The sequence below is a fragment of the Sus scrofa genome, chromosome 14 (assembly GCF_054392235.1).
Source record: "Sus scrofa isolate SSC_HxYL_T2T_F1_AM1 chromosome 14, Sscrofa_HxYL_maternal_Yorkshire_Landrace_v2.0, whole genome shotgun sequence".
NCBI classification, from domain to species: domain Eukaryota; kingdom Metazoa; phylum Chordata; class Mammalia; order Artiodactyla; family Suidae; genus Sus; species Sus scrofa.
In genome coordinates this window covers 54,337,632-54,357,247 of record NC_139396.1, presented here as the reverse complement: position 1 = coordinate 54,357,247, position 19,616 = coordinate 54,337,632, and the positions used below count along the sequence as shown (strand labels likewise).

Below are 19,616 nucleotides of genomic sequence, written 5' to 3'. Positions count from 1 at the left end.
TAAGATTGAGAGAGGAAAAAACATTTGAAGAAATAATGACGACAAATTCTCCAAAGTCAATGAAAAAATAAATCCATAGATAACATAAAGTTCAATAAGCCCTTAGCATAGGAAACATGAAGGAAATTAAGCTAAATCACATCATAATCAAAGTGCTTGAAAACAATAATAAAGAGAAAAAGCTTAAAACCCAGCCAGAGAAAAAGACAAATTACATACAGAGAAAACAAAGAAAAGAAAGATTTCTCACTGGGGCATTTAGGGGAGAATAAGCTAGAAGACAATGGAGCAACATCTTTCCAGTACTAAAAGGAAAACAAAAACAAAAACTTGTCAACCTAGAATTCTATACCCAGCAGAAATATCTTTCAAAAATAAAGGTGAAATAAAGACCTTTTTCAGATACACAAAAGCTGAAGGAATTTGCCACCTGCACACCTGTACTATAAGTAATGTTAAAACAAGTCTTCACTGAATCACTTTGCTGTACAGCAGAAATTGGCAGAACACTATAAATCAAGTATACTTTAATAATAACAAAAAAGAAGTCTTTCAGATAGAAGAAAATGACAGCCAGAGACTTAAATCTACACAAAAGAATGAAGAGGACTGGAAAAAAATGGTAAAACAAAACAAAAATTGGCAACTGCATAGACTTACCAACAGGTTCATAAATCAAGAGCTCTCACTTAGAATCAACTTCTCAAACAATTAGCCCCTATTTTCACGGACTAATATAATTTTTCCCCAAACTCAATCTGCTTTTTGCCTAACAACAATATAAGAGATTTATTAATTTAATGGGGTGAGAATACTATTTATCCAAAGTTGGAATGTAGCTCTTTGCACTACTGGTGAACCTCCTCTGTTAGCAATCTAGAGGAAGAATACAGAATTGTAATATATAAAGGTAAAAAAACAAATAAGACAAGCTTTGGAGTCTATCAAGTAGTAATTAGGTACAGAAGCCACAGGGAATAAATATTTACACCTTTATTTATTGAGGACCCCAAAGGGTTTCTGTTTATGTGAATTATATCTATCTGTATTGACCACATTACAAATTAAAACATCTTTTCAAATATTTTCTTTATTTTTAAATGAAAGTATTGCAGAGTCCAGTTATGGCACAGCAGGTTAAGGATACAGTGCTGTTACTGCAGCAGTTCCTGGTGGCTGCTGTAGCTCAGGTTTGATCCCTGGCCCAGAAACTTCTACATGCTGCAGATGTGGCCAATCAATCAATCAATCAATGCACTGCTTTTGCACAATCGGTGCAAATGTTAACACAATGAAAAAGGCCACACGACAGCTAAATATTATTATGAAAATAATCTTGGGGACCCCCATGGAGCCAGAGACCCCAACCTGAGAATCACTGACCTAGGGACTGGGTGGCAAGAGGCAGAATGGACGGACTGCAGCCCAGAAACCAGAGAGGTGTGCTCTTTTGGGGGTACTTGTCTTCTTTAATTTTAAGGAAAGTTGTAAGAGGAGAAGAAAAGAAAATTATTGCACAGCCTTAGTAAGAGAAAATACCTGGAGAGGTAAGAAGAGGAAACCAGTATTTGCGTGTCTGACCCCCTTCTGGGATTCTAGGACACAGGCTTCTGCACATGCATCCCTTTCCCCTGGAAGGCAGGTACTAAGCAGACTTCACCTGAGGGGACCCAGTTTCACATCCTGCCTATCATGCCAGCGGCTTACTAATTAAATACGACAATTGATGTTTCTATAAAAGAAAAAAAGGAGAGTGTGTGTGTTTGTCCACAAGCGCGCATGCACATTTACTGATGAGTTTATTAACAAATCAAAGAGGATCCCATCATCTTTGCTATGCTGGGAGACTCCCTTTCATGAGTCTCTGGCTTCTGACTCTTGATTCTTCAGCTTTAGTCATTTAACCACATGGGTAAAAGAACGTAAGGGTAGGAACACACATGTTCGTGGGGCCACGCCTCTACCTGATGGCCCCATTCAGAGTAACGCTCCCATCCTACCACACATCTATGTGCAGTCAAGTGTGCAAGTTCAGATCTTCTTCCTGAGATGATGGGATTGTGTGGAGCCTTAAATTTCAAGTCCAGGGGGAAAATTCTCTCTTCCGCCAATTAGCCCTGAAGCCTTTTAAAGCGTGGCTTTTTGTTTAAATTTGACTATCCAGTAGTTCTCTACCTTGATTCAATCTCAGCTTTCAATGGCCAGTGAATTTCAATGCAAATGCAATCCACAGGATGGGTAAATGGAGCATGGAAAATAAAGAAAGTCCAGCTAGGTGGTGGCCAGAGGTGGCCCCTGCCACACTCCTTCAATGGAGAGACTCCATTAAACTGCGTGGCTTCTAGTTTGGCCCAGGGGCAGAAGCCAAACAGGATAACTGCTCCCTTCCCAGGTGAGAAAATGGCCACCTCTTAGAACTAAAGCAGTAATAATGGAGCTCCCTGGGGGCTCAGCAGATTAAGGCTCCAGCATTAATGTGTGGCCTAGGTTCAATCCCAGGCTCAGGAATTTCCACAGGCCATGGATGGGGCCACAATAAATAAAGCAGTAATAGCCCATAGCCCATGTGACTACTGCCTTTTATTGTTAAAAACAGCCTGCTGTGAAGCACACAAACCTCCTCGGAAATCATTTTAGATCCAGCTGAATGAATTTGATTGACGCTTAAATTGTTCTGAACTTGGGCCAGAACAATGAGAGAGGGAGGGTCAGAGTCCTGCATCTGTGACAATTTTCTCCCCCCACCCCCGACCCCACCCTGTTCTGTCTCTCAGAAAACACATCCTTCAGAACAAATTCAACAAAGCCATTCAGGCAACAGCCACCTGTGGTCCATCACCAAGTTTATGGGACATAATCAAGAGGAGGGGAGAGAAAAAACCCACAGTTTTCAAACTGAGCTGAAGCACATGATTCGGGGTTTGGAATCCTGCATGATGGGCTTACAAACAGTTGGGTTTTTAAATTTTTACTTATTTATTTTTATGGCCGCACCTGGGGCACATGGAAGTTCCTGGGCCAGGGATCGAATCCAAGCAGCAACTGCAACCTTTGCCAAAGCTGTGGCAATGCCAGATCCTTTAACCCACTGCCCCAGGCCTGGGATCGAACCCAAGCCTCTGTAGCAGACCACGCCACCGCCGTGAGATTCTTAACCCACCGCACCACAGCAAGAACGCCACAGTTGTTTGACCAGGGGTACTATTCTACCACCATTATGAACAAGCTCGATATCCCAAGTAATCTTCATCGCTGAGACTGTAGAGGCCTAGTTTCAAGACCTAGAGAGATTTGTTTCTTTCTTTCTTTTTTTAAGAAGATGCTCAGAGGCAGTGATCTCATCCGACTAAATTAAGTCGTGACTTGCTGCTGAGCAGGCGGCCAGCAGCCATTAGGTACATCACATTCCCACCAGCAGCAAGGCAGCACTTAAAGACTCATTTCCTCACAGATAAACAGCAGTAACACACGCTCTATTGTATACCTTCCTCCTTCCAAACGGCACGGTGAGAAGCACGGCCACCACCTCCCTCCCTCCCAATTCCAGCAGAGCAGAGAGAATACCACGTCCTTCCCCTCCACTCCAAAGTACAAAGATTTGAGCAATTACAGGCCAAGCCCCTGGGGGAGAAAAAGCTAAAGACACAGCACTAGGCGCCTGGCGAGGGCTCATTAAGTATGGATTAAGTGACTGACGTTTCCTCTTTCCTTCAGAGCTGGGGTGGTTGGGGGGTGGGGATGTTAACAGACAATGCATTAAATATAATAAGTGGCTGGATTGTGGGTGTCTTCTAGCAGCTAAGAAATGCTGTCTGGCCAGCTTTCTCCCCATCCACCCAACTCCAGAAAGCCTATGAGCTTTCTTGGCTTGTACTCTCACATATTCATTTTATTCCTACTCCATTTTCTTCTGCTATGGCTTCTTTTAACTTGCTATTTTATCCTGTTACATTGTTTTGTATTTTTCCAAACTGTTTCCAAGCGATTTTGAAACAAGGCAGAATATAAACAAAGACTTAACGTAACTATTTTTTTTCCATACCAGCTATTGTGGGCACGTGGCATCCTTTAATGAGCGTTTTCATAGAGAAAACAACGGAAACTAAGGTTGCAATCTATATCTGAACTTGGCATAAGTCCTGGAAAATCTAGGATGTGCAAGCATCTTCTTCATAGGAGTTAATCTGTATCCCCAGCATCCTGGAAGCCCCTGCATCCTGGACTGGTCCAGAAGGACACTGGCATTCTCAAATCATGTTCCCAATTTGGTCCCCAAACCCAACAATGAGAAATAACCTCTAAGAAAGAAATTAGTCTGAAAAAATATATACACATATGTATACATAGATACATACACACACACACACACACGTGCACATGCATCACCTTTAAACAGGGTGAGCCATAAGAACAAACATGCATGATCATCTGCAGAAGTAACCCTATTCTAAGAGATGTTCAGTGTTTAGAGATATTCACTGATGGAAATGGGGACAACATCCAAAATGAATCAGAATAAATGCGGTACCCACTTAGGTACCTTATTCGAAGAGGCTCTGAACCCAATCAGCTGCATTGTGCCCTGCCCACGGAAGAGGGTACCCTGACCAGCAGGCCTGAGTGTGCCCATCCGCTTGGCAGGTACGGTATGTTACCATTAGAATGTACGCAATTGGTTTATACTGGCCATTAAACTCATTCAGCTTTCTATCCCTAGAGTCCAGGCCACAGCACAGCCTTCCAAGAGAAATGGGATTTCTAAGTAGTCTTCTCTGAAGGGGGAGAAATGTCAAGATTAGCCACCCAGAGTATCCTGGTGTACCTGGAGGTTTCATTTCCTAGTGGAAAGCCAGTACACTGGCATTTTATTTGTAAAATCCATGTAGTTCTGTTAGCCTGGGTCAGTCCCCATGAGAAGATTCGATTGTGGGAAACTGCCAAACAAATTCACCTGTTTAGACTTGCAGAAAGAACTAAGGTCTCAACCCAGGGGACACCCACCACCAACGATCTACCTTTGGAGAACACTCTTTCACTTGAGTAAACCAGTCTCTCTCAAGCTAGACTCCCTTTAGAGAAACTAGCTCTCATTCAAGTAGGAGCACTTGCACCCAGAACCTACCAAATATATACACAAGACCTGAAACAGAGTCTATTGCTACATTAAAAAAAAAAAAAAAAAAAAAAAAAAGTAGTTCAAAAAAAAAGGAGGAGTTCCCGTTGTGGTGAAGCAGAAACAAATCCAACTAGGAACCATGAGGTTGCGGGTTCAATCCCTAGCCTCGCTCAGTGTGCGGATCCAGTGTGAGGATCCAGTGTGCCGTGAGCTGTGGTATAGGTCGCAGACTCAGCTTGGATCTGGCACTGCTGTGGCTGTGGCATAGGTCAGCAGCTGTAGCTCAGATTCGACCCCTAGCCTGGGAACCTCCATATGCCACAGGTGTGGCCCTAAAAAAAGACAAAAGACAGAAGAAAAAAAAAAGGAGCACAAATGAACTTAACCAAAACAAAAATATGGCAGAAAGATTACTGCAAGATATAAGATCATAATTTTTTTTAAATCATCATTGAAAACTAAAATAGAAGACCCAGGTAAATGGACTTCATTTAAGCTGAAATTTACAATATAATTTACAATATAATGATGATTATTATAAATAAAGGAGGAACTTTTCAAGATCCTTACAAACACTCAGCTATTACCCGGGTGATCTAGTTTACTAATTCCAGTGAAGCAGTGGCCTGTATAAGCCACCTGTCTGCCCATTAAGCATCTCTATGGCTAGTTTTTTTCCTCTGGGCATTTCTGAGAGTGAGCAGATGCCCTCAGGTCCACACTTATCCTACCGTGAGCGCCTGGATCTCTTCTTCTGCTTCCGCTGTTGTCTCTTCCAGCTCTGTCTTTGCCTGGCGTAGCTGGCTCTCCAGGGCTGCCCGGGCTGCCTGTAGGGCTGTCAGCTGGGACTCACGTTCTTGCAGGGAGAGCTGCAGCTCTGTGAGCTGGCGCTTGAGCTCCAGCTTCTGCTCTTCATGCTCCAGACTGACCTGAGGGAGAGAGAGAGAGAGATGCCTGAAGACCTTAACTAAAGAGAAAGCCAAGACTCAACCTGCCCTGCAACCTGTGTCTTTTTTGTTTTTCTCCTTTTTATAGCCATACTGCGGTATACAGAAGTTCTCAGGCTAGGGGTCAAATCGGAGCTGCAGCTGAGGCCTATGCCACAGCCACGGCAACTGGGCTCCAAGCTGCATCTGCAATCCACACCACAACTTGTGGCAACACCAGATCCTTATCCCACTGAGTGAGGCCAGGGATCGAACCCAAATCCTCATGGATACCAGTCAGGTTCTTAACTTGCTGAGCCACAACAGGAACTCCCTCAATCTGTCTCTTAAATTTGGTCGTGGAATCAAATTCTCAGTGCTCAGCTGAGAAGGCAAAGACTGCAGTAAAATAGCTCTGGCTTCTACAAATTTCAAAAATCAACAGGAGTGAGAACATGTAAGCATATATACGATGTATATTCAAACCATACCTTCCTTTCGTATATTCAAATGCTTGGGAAAGCGTGGAAGAAAAACCACACAGCAAGAATCCCCTATGAAAACTATGACAATTATTCTTATTAAAAGAACATGTAAAAGTAAACAGATAAATAATGTATTTGTAACCAGGAAACTTTTACAGTGGGAACACAAATGGAACAAGACACTGAATTCTACTTATTCTAAAAGTCTTGCTCTGACTTGTTCTCATTAGATAACCTGAATTAATGTCACATTGTGAACGAAGTATTCTTCCCTCCGTCAGCCCATCAATCCACCTATCTACTCAACATTTTCATCCATTCAAGAGAAATTTACTTGGCAAATTCTGTGTGAAAAGAAACACGGATACAAAAGAGAGTTTCTGCCTTCAAGGTGGGGAGAAAAATAACAACCGACCATCACATTGTGGTCAAGTGCAATGGCCAGGATGCACAGGGACAAAGTGGGAACACAGCAGAGGTCGAGGGGGTCACTGTGGATCTGTGTAGTGAAGAATCCAGATACCAAACAAGCAGATAAAGAGGGGAAAGAAAACCCCAAGCAGAGGAAGCCAGATGCCCAAGGTGTGGAGATGTGGGAGATAGTGCCATACCTGCCAATAGAGCCAACACTGACAAGCTGTCCTGGGGAACAGACCTCGTGTCAGATGCAGGGATACCAACCAAGCAAGGAAGAGATGCTCGCTGCCCTTGGAACGTTGTCCACAGGGAAAGCCAAGGGATATGAGCTAAACACGAAAGGCCACAAGGGCCAAAGATGATACCTGTCCAGCTACAGGTGGTCAGAGTAGGCTCCCTAGCAAAGGTGACACCCAAGTCCCAAAGGCCACAGGCATGAAGATGACAAAGACTTACAAGAGATTTAGCCTAGAGAAACACCAGGATGTAGTGGTTACTCAAAGTGGGGTGGGAAACAGAGGACAGAGAGGAGTCCTGTGTTTCTGGGCAAGTGAGTTTCACAGAGAGAGAGACCACTGGCCACGACCAGGAGCACGAGGGGCAGGGCCAGTCTGAGGGGAAGAATAAGCAGTTCAGTGTGGACATGCTGAACTGGAGCTGCAAGGGCAACAGCCAAGCGGGGATGTCTAACGCCTCCGGGGACCACAGGTCAGGAACTCAAGGCACAGGTCAGGGCTGGAATTCAAGGGACAGGTCAAGGACTCAAGGGACAGTCCTAGGCAGCTGAGGCCAAGGCTGTGATCTCTCCCTAGTGAGGATGATGATAGCGACGAGGGCTGTGACAGTGGTGACGGTGACGATGTGACAGCAGCAGATAGAACACTCACATACAGCATGCCAGGCCCTGTTCTCACTCATTTCATTTCCCCAGCAACCCAACAAGGATGGTACGACTGTGACCTCCACCTTACAGACAAGCCATTCGGGAACTACGCGGATATCACTGAGCTACAAAGTGACAGGGCTTACTACTTATTAAGCTGTACACCTGAAACTAACACAACATTGTAAATTAAGCATCTTATTAAAACGCCAGCAGTCAGAGCAGGCTGTGACTCTGCCAGCAGGCTTTGACAACGCCCAGTGCCACTTGGCAAAATCGTGAGAGGCCAGTGGCATCACCATCATGTGTCAGGCGGAAGGTGGGGAGCAAGATGCCGTTCAACACAAGGAGAACCCAGGAGCCCACCCCGCACACTCTGCTAGAAGAGAGCTAACCCTGCACGTGGGGCGGGGTGGGGGCAGAGGGGAAGCCCAGGACCCTTGTGGGTGAATCAAACCAGAGGCTGAGGCCTCTCTCCTCAACCTCAATAGCAGCAGGTGGCAAAGAGAAGGCAGATCTGCCTGGTTGGATTTAAAGTCCTGGAACATGCATAGCCCTGAGCCTCTATGGTAGTAGCATCCTAAATTTTTCCCACCACCCCTGCGGGTTGGGGGAGCAGGGGGAGCTGGATATACTGACTGCAGAACAAAGCATCATGCTTTCCCTGGGGCAGATTAATGCCCAGATAAGCTCCAGCTGCAGGGCAGACGCGGTAAGAGAGACATTTCTGCGAAGGCAAAGCAAAAGACAGCCAGCCAATGTTCCCACGCTCAAAGAAATCTGAGTTATTTACACTTGCACTCGCAAGGCTGACACTAGGGGAGGTGCTGTTAAACTTACCAACAAGTAAAAATATAGCCTGGATAATTAAAGTTCAACTGCCACCGAAGGCTTCTGGACAATCTAGAAACACTGGTCATCAAACTCCAGAAGTATAAGCATCACCCAGGGCACTTATTAAAAATAAAAATCCCTGCTCCTCACCTCCCCACCCCCACCCAACACCACTCAAAAAAGCTGAGGGGCTGGAGTTCCCATCGTGGCACAGTGGTTAATGAATCCGACTAGGAACCATGAGGTTGTGGGTTCTATCCCTGCCCTTGCTCAGTGGGTTAACGATCCGGCGTTGCCATGAGTTGTGGTGTAGGTCGCAGTCATGGCTCAGATATGGCGTTGCTGTGGTTCTGGCGTAGGCTGGTGGCTACAGCTCCGACTGGACCCCTAGCCTGGGAACCTCCGTGTGCTGCGGGAGCAGCCCAAGAAATGGCAAAAAGACAAAAAAAAAAAAAAAAAAAAAAAAAGCTGAGGGGTAACAAGAACCTGCTGTATACCGCTGGGAACCCTAGTCAGTATTCTATAGTAACCTGAAAAAGAATGCATATGTGTATATGTATAACCAAGTCCCCTGGCTGTACACCTGAAACTAACACAACATTGTAAAGCAACCATACTCCAATTAAAAAAAAAACAAAAACAAACAAACAAAAAAAACTCTGAGGGAGGAAGTCGCCCAACAAACTGCATTTCAATACACAGGTCGGGTGGTCCTAACAGAAGGGTCCAAGCCCTGGCAACTCCAGTCCTTTGCAGAAGTGGCCTCATTTTAATGCTCTAGTACAAACTAAGCCAAACCTAAACGTCAGAATTGCCAGGGTTTAGTCCTCAGACTGCTGTCTGCTTAACAGTCTTTGCCTGAAGAGAGACCACCGGCTCTTGGAAGAATCCATCACAAACATTTGAGCCCTGTGTCTCCACACCCAGCCCAGAAGTCTCACTTCCACCGACCACTGTCCTGAACTCTGGTCCAGCCTGCACTCTTCACCGCCACACACCACAGCTCTTGCGTGAGTACTGGTCTGTGTTTGACTCCCGGCTGGTTTGGGGTCCTGGGGTCTTCCAACAAACACCCTCGCGAGGTCACCCCCACCCCATGCTCACCTCCCTCAGCCGGGTCTCCAGCTCCAGCAGGCGGTTCTTGTCGCTGTGGTCCTGGTGGCTGATTTTTTCCAGCTGCTCCTCCAGCTTCCGGTTCTGGGCCTCCAACTTCCCAGCCTGCGTCTCCAGGTAAAACTTCTGTTGCCTGAGTTCTGAGATCATCTCTTCCTGGGCCTTCCTGGTGGGGGTGGTGGGAGGAGGCAAGCAAAATCACAGTCTCATTAGAAGTGAGCACACTCCCCACCCCCACCACAAAAGACAGGCAGAAACAGGACGAGAGGCGTGACTTAGGGAGTGAACCACACACATTCCCAGGTTAGTGCTGTCCTGACCCAGCCTCGGGTGGGTGACCTCACTGCTCAAAGCCCTTCGACAATGGGATTAAGGATGGTCAAGGGGGATGCACAAGATACTGTCATTTCATTCCTTTGGCAGACCTTTTCATTTTTTACTGTATAGGAGACCAGAGTGGGGCCTCCTGAGAGTACAAGAGATGGGCCCTGGGGGAGAGACGATGACGGGGAGGAAGAAAGCTTTTCCTTCTCCTTCTCTGTTGACTTTGCTCTGCTCTCCACCAGACAGCTCAGAAGTATCAACAACTGGAATGAATCAGACTGAAAAGCAGCCTACCCAGCTGGTTTAAACTAAAATGGGAAGAGTTCCCGTTGTAGCTGGGCAGGTTAAGAACCCAACATAATCGATATGAGGATGCAGATTCAAACCCTGACCTCGCTCAGTGGGTTAAGGATCAAGCATTGCTGCAGCTGTGGCTTAGGTTGCAACTGTAGCTTGAATCTGATCCCTGGCCCGGGAACTCCATATGCCGCGAGGCAACTCCAAAAAAGGGAAAAAATAAATAAATAAACTTAGATGGGAATGTTTAAGATGATCTCTGTGGGGGCACATTCAAGGGAAAAAAATCTTGGAGACTGTCATTCTTTGGGGGTAAAGAATAAGATCAAAGTGCTCCTGGAATATGGGAGAGTTCTTGCTGAACCCCAAAACTCACCCTTAGGACCTAACTTAACTGCAAAAGGGACGGGCTGATTGCGGGAGGCGAGGCTGGGGACTGAGGAAGGCAATTCTCCAAAAGCAAACTATAAATAACCTCATTAGAGAGAGCAAAACACTCTGTAATCTGATGGTAATTGGAAGCCTTTAAGAAAAGCCAGCACAGAAGACACGGCAGAGTGAGACCACTTCAGAGAGGGCAGAATTAAATAAGTATACAGGGGCTGGGCCAAACTAACCAAGTTACAAAACCCGCTGCAGCTCCATCAGATAAAGAACAGAATTCATGCCCCAGGAGAGAAGATAAATCTAAATGGGCACTCAGTTAGCTTCTTAACACTTACATGTTCCTCTGGGTGAAGAGGCTGCTGTTGGCTGCCAGTTTATTGGCTTCTGACAATTCCACTATCCTCTGCTCCAGGGATCTGATCTTGGAATCCATGGCATTGATCATCTGTAACAGGGGATTTTTGATGAAAACTCGCACACAGATAGTTCTACCAGAATGAGAGTGATGTGGGCCACAGGGGCTGGGGTAAGGGGGAGTGGCACCGTCTGGCCAGAGACTCAACTAGCCAGCACCCTGAGAATCATAGACCTTCCTGCTCCACAGACAGCACCCGTTTGTTTTCTCCAATGGAGACGGCACATCCCCACACTAGCCAAGTGGCCTGTGGGAATATCCTGTGGCAATATTCTATGAGTAAACAGGTCTTGTCAAGCCTCCAAGTCATCTGCCTGTGACATGGTCCTGCAGCAGCCTGTAAAACTTGAATCTGCAAGTTGGCTTTTTCTCATCACCCACGGGCTGTGGTTTTTGAGTGATTCCTGCTCACCCAGCCAGTCCTGTCCTGGATTCTCCACATCAAAGCTTCTCCAACTTAATGAATCTTAAGAATTGGCTGGGAGGGGGAAGGCATTGCTGCTTAAAAATATCACTTCCCAGGACCCTCCTTTAGAGATTCTAATGGGAAAAGTCTCAGTAGGGACTGAGATAACAAGCAGATTAACAAGCATGAGAGGGCAAACTTTCAAGTTGCAAGTGTCTGAAACATCTGCCTATGTGGATTAGAAAGGAAATGAGATTCATGGGGCAGGCTGGGGCCACTGGGCATTTTGAAAGCCAGTGTTCTAGCTGACGGCAGATGGCAGATCAGCACAAGTCCTAAAAGAAGGTGATGAAAGGTAAAAGCAGCCACCTCGAGTTGCTTTTAGGAGAGGAAGGGGTTCCAGAGAGAGCTTTCTGCTGGCAATAAACTCCAAAGGATAAAACAGAACATTGGATACATCTCCCATGTGTGAGTCCTGGCCTGCTGCACAGACCCTCTGCTGAAAACGGGCTTTGTGATGCCTTCTACCTACCGCCTTCTGCTCGCTGAGAATTTTGCCCTTCTCGTGGGCCTCCTCTTCGTGTCTCTGCATCAGATTCTCCAGAGTCTCCTTATCGGCGAGGTCTTTCTTTATCTGGTTGTCCAACACCTGCATGAAACAAAAGAAGTTAGTGCCCTGAGTGTAGAAGATGACCCACTGGGAAAATATAGGAGAGAAGGGAAAAGGCAGTGGGGAAGCCAAGCTCTCCCAACTTGGGGGCAAAGAGAGGGAGTGGGAGTCTTTCTGTGTGCCCGGATGAGATTGAGACGTCAAGTATGACCATCAAATGGCAAGTAAGCTGGTACACTTGAACTAAGAACTTATTTTAAAATCAGCAGCCAAAAAGACCCTAGAGGTATATCCAAAGTGGAGGTGGACTCCGAAATGAGAGGGAGGGAAAAAGATCTCTAAAGATCTCATAATTTGCAGCTATTACCTAGGGGCAATGTTATTGCAGTCAATGCTCCAGTAGTTTTCAAAACATCGCTTGCTCTTTAATTTGTACAAGATTAATCTCGTTATCTCCGGGTGGTGCGTGGAGAGACAGACACTGAAGACCGAGGAAATCTATGTGACCAAGGCTGATGTTGAGAAACAGCCAGGGACGAGAGGATGCTGCCCACCAATAAAATAGGTGGGGAGTCAATAGATTGAAAAGACAGCATAAAGGAAAGAAAAAAATAAACTGCTTCTTTCCTCTGTTCTTTCCTCTGATCCAGCTGGAAAAAAAGTAGCTGGGAAGAGAACCCTTTCCCAGGGGAAGAGAAATCATGTGTTCTCCGTGCTGAGAATGCCACCGTGAGCACCTACTGTTCCCAAGAGGAAAAAATAAACCAGTATTGGTGTCACCATCCACCAGCTTGATCTAATGTTCTGCAAGGGACACACACAAGCCCGACCAGTTGCCAAAACAGCCAGCAAAAAAGGGAGGAAGGAAGGAGAGGCAACACTATAACTTGCCAAGACTTTGACCACAACCCTGTGTTTCTCATCGCTCTGCTTCTCTGAATGACACCGCCTGCACCCAATACTGGGGACAGAGCACAAAGAATTGGGGTCACAGATGGGAACTGAAACCTCCTCTCCCACACTGTCTATTGTGAAAGGCCCTGTGTAGCTCTTGGAGACATCGTCCCTGAAAAGAGCTGGTCAGCAGGGTGGGGGTCCACATGATAAAGAAAGGAAAAAGTGCATTTCAAAGAGGGCTTTAAACTAGAACTGACTGATGAAAAAGAGAAAAAAAAAAAACAAAACAGGGCAAGAGTTGGTGGAAAAGAATAAGAGGTGGAAGACAGGGTCACAGGAGGAGGGAAGAACCTCAACAGGGTAAATGGCTCATTCTCCTGGACGCCAGGGCGCAATTCTAAAATTATGAGCAAGCAAAGGACAGAATCTGGGGTATGACCACAATTATCAAAAAGACCTTACAGAGGATGGAACAGGAACACAAAGCAGAGGAGACTAAAAAGAAATGGTTTCATAAAGACACCAGGAGGGAGGGCAGAAGAAAACAGATTTCTCCCTAACATTCTCTAATCTATAAAGCCAAGCTCTTTCCATCTAGAAGGTAGCAGAGACCACATGATGTCTAGACTAGGAATGCTTTACTTTTATGAGATGCTAAAGCAATGAAGCATGTTTTCAGGATGACTTTGCGCAAAACAAGACCTCCACTTTGACAGTGATGGCTACCAACATGGGTGAGTGTGAGCCAGAAGGAAAAAGCCTTTATCAAGAAAGTATGCATCTCAAGGGAGTTCCCTTGATGGCTCAGCAGTTAACAAACCTGACTAGGATCCATGAGGATTGCTGGTTTGATCCCCGGCCTCGCTTAGTAGGTTAAGGATCCAATGTTGCTATGAGTTATGGTGTAGTTCACAGACACAGCTTGGATCCTGCAATGCTGTGGCATAGGCCAGCAGCTGTAGCTTCAATTCAACCCCTAGGCTGGGAACTTCCATATGCCACGGGTGCGGCCCTAAAAAGCAAAACAAACAAACAAAAAGTATGCATCTCAGAGTTCAGTGGGTTAAGGATCCAGCATTGCCACTGCTGTGGCTCAGGTTTGATCGCTAGCCTGGGAACTTCTACATGTCATGGACGTGGCCAAAAAAAAAAAAAAGAGAGAGAGAGAGAACATAGCCATCTTCACTTTGTGTTAAAATGGCAGAAAGATGAATGAGAAAATGCATGGGAAGGAAGTAAGAAATTTATCTGAGAGATTCTGCTGTAGATATTTATATCAATTTAAGATAAAACATAGCTTTTTAACAGCAAAATCAGTATAGTCACCCAAATTACAGAATTAATCCGCAAGGGTTATTTTCATCATGCAAAGGGGCCAGTGAACTATAGTATACATTCTCATAATTTTCTGAAAGTTAGTTTATTTCAAAGATAAAAGTCTGGAAGCCAGTAAGAACTCAAACCAAAAGGATTAGTAGGTAAAGATTAAAATGCACTAAAATAGGAGATCATGCTAAAACATTGTGAGGTCCCTTCTGGGTTATTTTAATGTGTTTCTTCTTTCTTTCTTTGGCCACATCACGGCATACAGAAGTTCCTGGGCCAGGGACTAAACTCAAGCCACAGCAGTGACAATGCCAGATCCTTAACCTGCTGAGCCACCAGAGAACTCCTTTCTTATATTTCTTTCAACGAAAAAATAACAAAAGTAACACCAGGGTAAAAGAAAGAGGGTGCCAGGGTAGTGGTGGAGCTGATACTGTGGGAACACATACATGTGTGTTCTCCAAAAAGAAGAGCCAACTCTTTGAGAATAACAACCAAACCAATAACACGATCTTCACAAAAATTAAAAGCCTCCTTCAATGTTTGACTTGGAAGGGAAAAAGACAATACTTGTGATCTAATGACCCATATCTGATTCTCAAGAACATTAAGAATGAGTTAAAGATTTTGTCCAAAACTAGAATAAAATGTATCATGATTTTAAAAGAAATACTTAGGCTGGCAGTCATTTCTGATCACCAAACATATTACAATAACTTAAATGAAATAATAATTTTAATAAGTGAAATAATAATTTATTATTTTGTATTGTGGGCTGGATTATTTACGCTAGCCTGTCTATGAAAAATGATGTAAAATGCTGGTTAGAATATGGAAAACATTTTCCCAAAAGCACCTAAAAGTTGGCAAGAGAGTAAGAAATAACAGGCTAAAATCTAGGTGAGGGCGGAAACCCAAAGAGATAAGGGCAAAAAACTGTTCTGAACTTGAGCCATTGCTGAACCAAATAAACTTGAGCTTTATTTTTAATCACCTCAAAGAGTAAGAAGACAGAGAAGTCAAAGCCCAGGGCCACCCCAAGGTGGGCACATATATTCAAGGCCTCAAAATATTCATGTTATTAATTTGCCAAGGAAAATGGGCAGCTGACCAGGTACACACAAAAGAGAGATACCATGAAAAAAAACCAAGAGAAACAACAGAGCTGAAACAGACAAGCAGATACTTCAGATATTGGAGTCATCAGATATAGATCATAAAACAACTATATTAATGTGTTTAAAGAAGCAGAAGAAAAGTTTCAAATGAATGCATGTAATAGAAAGTTATTGTCCTAAACAATCTAGTAAATTTAGGAAAGAACCAAATAGAATTTAAAGAAATAAATAAATACAGTAACTGAAACTTAAAACTCAGTGGATGGGTTTAACAGATGACACAGGTAAAAGTAGTACACTGAAAAATCAGTCAGGTGAGTTCCCATTGTGGCACGGCATAAACGAATCCAACTAGGAACCATGAGATTGTGAATTCAATCCCTGGTCTCACTCAGTGGGTTAAGGATCCGGTGTTGCCGTGAGCTGTGGTTTAGGTCGCAGACGCAGCTCAGATCTGGCATTGCTGTGGCTCTGGCGTAGGCCAGCAACAACAGCTCTGATTAGACCCCTAGCCTGGGAACCCCCATATGCCTCAGGTGCTGCCCTATAAAGACAAAAGACAAACAAATTAAAAAAATTAAAAAATTAAAAATCAATCAGAACTTTGCCAGAACATAGCATCAAAAGACAAGGAAATGGAAAATACAGAACAGATTTGTGGTAATCTAAAACATGCCTAATCAAATTCTCACAAAGCAAGGAAAGACAGAAGGGGAAGAGACAATATTCGAGATAGAATGACCAATAATTTTCAAGAAGAGTTTAAAAAATATATACATATTCAAAAGTCCAATGTATCTCAAGTAGGATAAATAAAAATAACTCCACAACTAGACACATTACAGTAAAGCCAGAAACTTAAAGACAAAACGAAGTTTTAAAAGGAGTCAAAGAAAAAAGAAAGCTTGCTTTCGGAGTTCCACAGTTCGTGGCGCAGTGGTTAACGAATCCAACTAGGAACCATGAGGTTGTGGGTTCGATCCCTGGCCTTGCTCAGTGGGTTAAGGATCCAGTGTTGCCATGAGCTGTGGTGTAGGTTGCAGACGTGGCTCGGAACCTGCACTGCTGTGGCTGTGGCATAGGCCGGTGACTATAGCTCTGATTAGACCCCTTAGCCTGGGAACCTCCATATGCTGTGGGAAGCAGCCCTAGAAAAGGCAAAAAGACAAAAAAAGAAAAAAAGAAAGTTTGCTTTCAAAGAAAGCAACAGTTAGACTGACAGCTGAGCATCAACAGCAATAATAAAAGCCAAACGTCAATGGAATATCTTCAAGGAGTGCTATAGAAATAACCACTAACCTAGAATTCTATCCCCAGTCAAAATATCTTTCAAGAATGAAGATGAAATAGAGACATTTTCAGACACACAAAACACAGAGCCTGGCAGCAGCAGATCTTCACTAAAGAGAGTCCTCAAGGAAATACTTTAAACAAAGGAAAAGAATCCCAGGTCTGAGATGCAGGAAAGAAATTAAAGGCAAAGAAAGTGGTCAATCTGTCTCAGTCTAAATTATCATGGACTGAATGATAGCAGATCAAAAATTGATTGATGGAACTGAGATACATGATGACCTAATTTTTAAAAATAAACTATTTTTGAACTTCTGATATCCCACTCACCACCATGAATAACACCTCAAAACCTCCCAATCTGGCCTTTGGACAGCATTTATCCCAGACAGTCCTTCATTCTAACAAGAAGTGGCCCTAAGGGTCCAGGAGGAGAGAGGAGCTATGTGGTACTGTAGGAGGAAGGGCAGGGAAGATTACAAAGTGTCTTTACTTTAATTTTTTCCTCATAGTGCTGTTCTTTCTGTTTCAGGTGCACCTCCAGGTGCTGGGCTGAGACCTGAGCTTCCCGGTGCTTCTCCTCCAGCTCCTAGATGCAAAAGAGCAGATGGTCAGGTGCACAAGGGAGGGACAAAGGCAACACGTGTAAGACATTCACAGGAAACATGACTCTGGCACAGGCACCACAGGCGACTAGCCCTTAAGGCTCTTGGGAAAGAAACCACCCCAGAGCCTTGGCCCTGGGCTTTCCAAGTTCCAAGTATTCACACTCATGCACACACAGCTGGTGGGCTGGGATCAGAAATCTGTCAGTGTGACAGGCCAAACAAAGGCAGCTCTTCATTTCTGCCTAGAGAAAGAAGAGTAGCCAGGCAATGCAATTTGGAAATTCAGTACAGCACAAAGCCCTGGACAACTGTCATGAGCCTCAGGCCATTTCCACAGCTATGACAGCCTTAAATGAGGAAAGTAATTTCAATTCATTTTAAGTTTAAAGTTAATTTCTTCTCCTTTTCCTTTTTTTCTTTTTAGCGCCACATCTGCAGCATATGGAAGTTCCCAGGCTAAGGGTCAAATTGAAGTTGCAGCTGCCGGCCTATCCCCATAGCCACAGCAATGAGGGATCTAAGCCACATCTGCGACCTGCACCACAGCTCACGGCAAAGCCAGATCCTTAACCTACTGAGCGAGGCCAGGGATCAACCCACATTCTCATGGATACTAGCTGGGTTCTTAACCCACTGAGCCACCATGGGAACTCCTAAAATTAATATATTAAATGATAAATATTTTTTAATATTTTCCCCATGAACAAAATGATTGCTCAAGAACCCTAGCTAAGAAGGAAAACTAACATAACAATTCAAACACTTTGAGTTTTGAATGATTATTTTAACTGACTGGTGGTAAGATGGAGGATATGAATATCTGGAGATGTTCATATGATGTCATGTTTATAAGATATAAATCTAATGGGAACACAGCAAAACACAAAATTCACTAAAAATGACATAAATATGGATACATACATATGGAAGACAGAAAGAGAATTTGGAGTAATATAAATAGCTCAAAGGTAATGTTCTTTTCGTTCTCTTATTAAGATTTCTGCCTTTAAAACCAAATTGTAATTCACTTGAAAATTATACCAAATCATTTGCCAAAATGTTATAAAACTGATCTTATAAAAGGCACCGTTCACCTCGCGGAAACTGTCTCGAAGTGCAGATATCCGCATCTGTATTAATTCTTATGAATCTGGACCCATTAGTTAATTACTAATATCAAAATTCATTACTCCAAGTTTTCATCTCATCACACTGTCATGAAATTTTTCTTTGTGATGGAAGTGATTATGAGAATTTTGAAGAATGAGGAAATTATATAGGATATGTGCCTAAAATGGGGAAAAATACTTTGAGATTCACAGGCACATAAAATGCTACTGACTAAGCTTTTGAAATTCTCAAGTCTGCAAGCACTGACTTCGCTTTGGGGGCCGGTAAAGTATTCAATGCTAAGACCAGGTGCACAAGATCTAGTGCAGTCTAACAGATGTGATCTGGAAAAGTTGAATATAAACAGGATTTTAATTGATAAAAACATACTTAAGGCCTGGATGTACATTAAACGATCCCCGGCAATGAGTTCTCTTATCAAAGCAAAAGACTCTGTTACAATGAGAATCCAATTATCTGTTTTGAAAGTTCTTCTCCGAAAAGCAAATATTTTAATGCAAATGACATTTTGGGATCTGTTTCCAAGCATCATCATCACAGGATGGTATTAAGGATCCCTCTTTGCCCCCAGATATGTCACAGCCTAAGCAAAAGGTTCTTGAGCAAAAGGCACCTTCCAATAAATGCAGTCACAACCACAAAGGTGCTCGGAGAGAGGGGGCAAGATACAATCCTGGACAAATCGGCCTACTTTTTCCCTTTATGTGAGAAAGCAGTTGATAATCATCTTTTCTTTTCCGTCCTCCCAAGATAGCACAGGAATGGAAATCAATCGCAAAACAAGTCAAAACCTCAGATATCTGAAATTGACAACTTTAAGACCAAATTTCCGGTCTAAATATTCGAGTGGGAGTTCACAACATATGGAACAGAGAACTCTACGCTCCCATGTTTTAATTGCAAGTGAACCTTTGGAAGCAGACCTTCTAAAACCTTACTGCTAGGCAGTTTGGCATTTTTTGTTGTTGTTGTCATTTTTTAAAACGTTATCTTTTCTGTACATGTTGGATCAGACTCTCGAGTCCTGTGATGC

The 19,616-nt window shown here is 43.9% G+C and overlaps 1 protein-coding gene across 39 annotated transcripts in view; it reads right to left on the bottom strand.

The window, feature by feature from the left end:
- CIT (citron rho-interacting serine/threonine kinase) overlaps positions 1-19,616 on the bottom strand; it is a 176,147-nt gene that overhangs the window by 53,431 nt on the left and 103,100 nt on the right. For all 39 annotated transcript variants that reach the window (XM_021073543.2, XM_021073545.2, XM_021073548.2 and 36 more), the window contains 5 exons: positions 17,338-17,433; positions 12,136-12,252; positions 11,118-11,227; positions 9,766-9,940; positions 5,848-6,045 (listed from right to left, as the gene is read on the bottom strand). In XM_021073543.2, the coding sequence (XP_020929202.1) occupies positions 5,848-6,045; positions 9,766-9,940; positions 11,118-11,227; positions 12,136-12,252; positions 17,338-17,433 (696 nt within the window). The remainder of the gene's footprint in view (positions 1-5,847; positions 6,046-9,765; positions 9,941-11,117; positions 11,228-12,135; positions 12,253-17,337; positions 17,434-19,616) is intronic.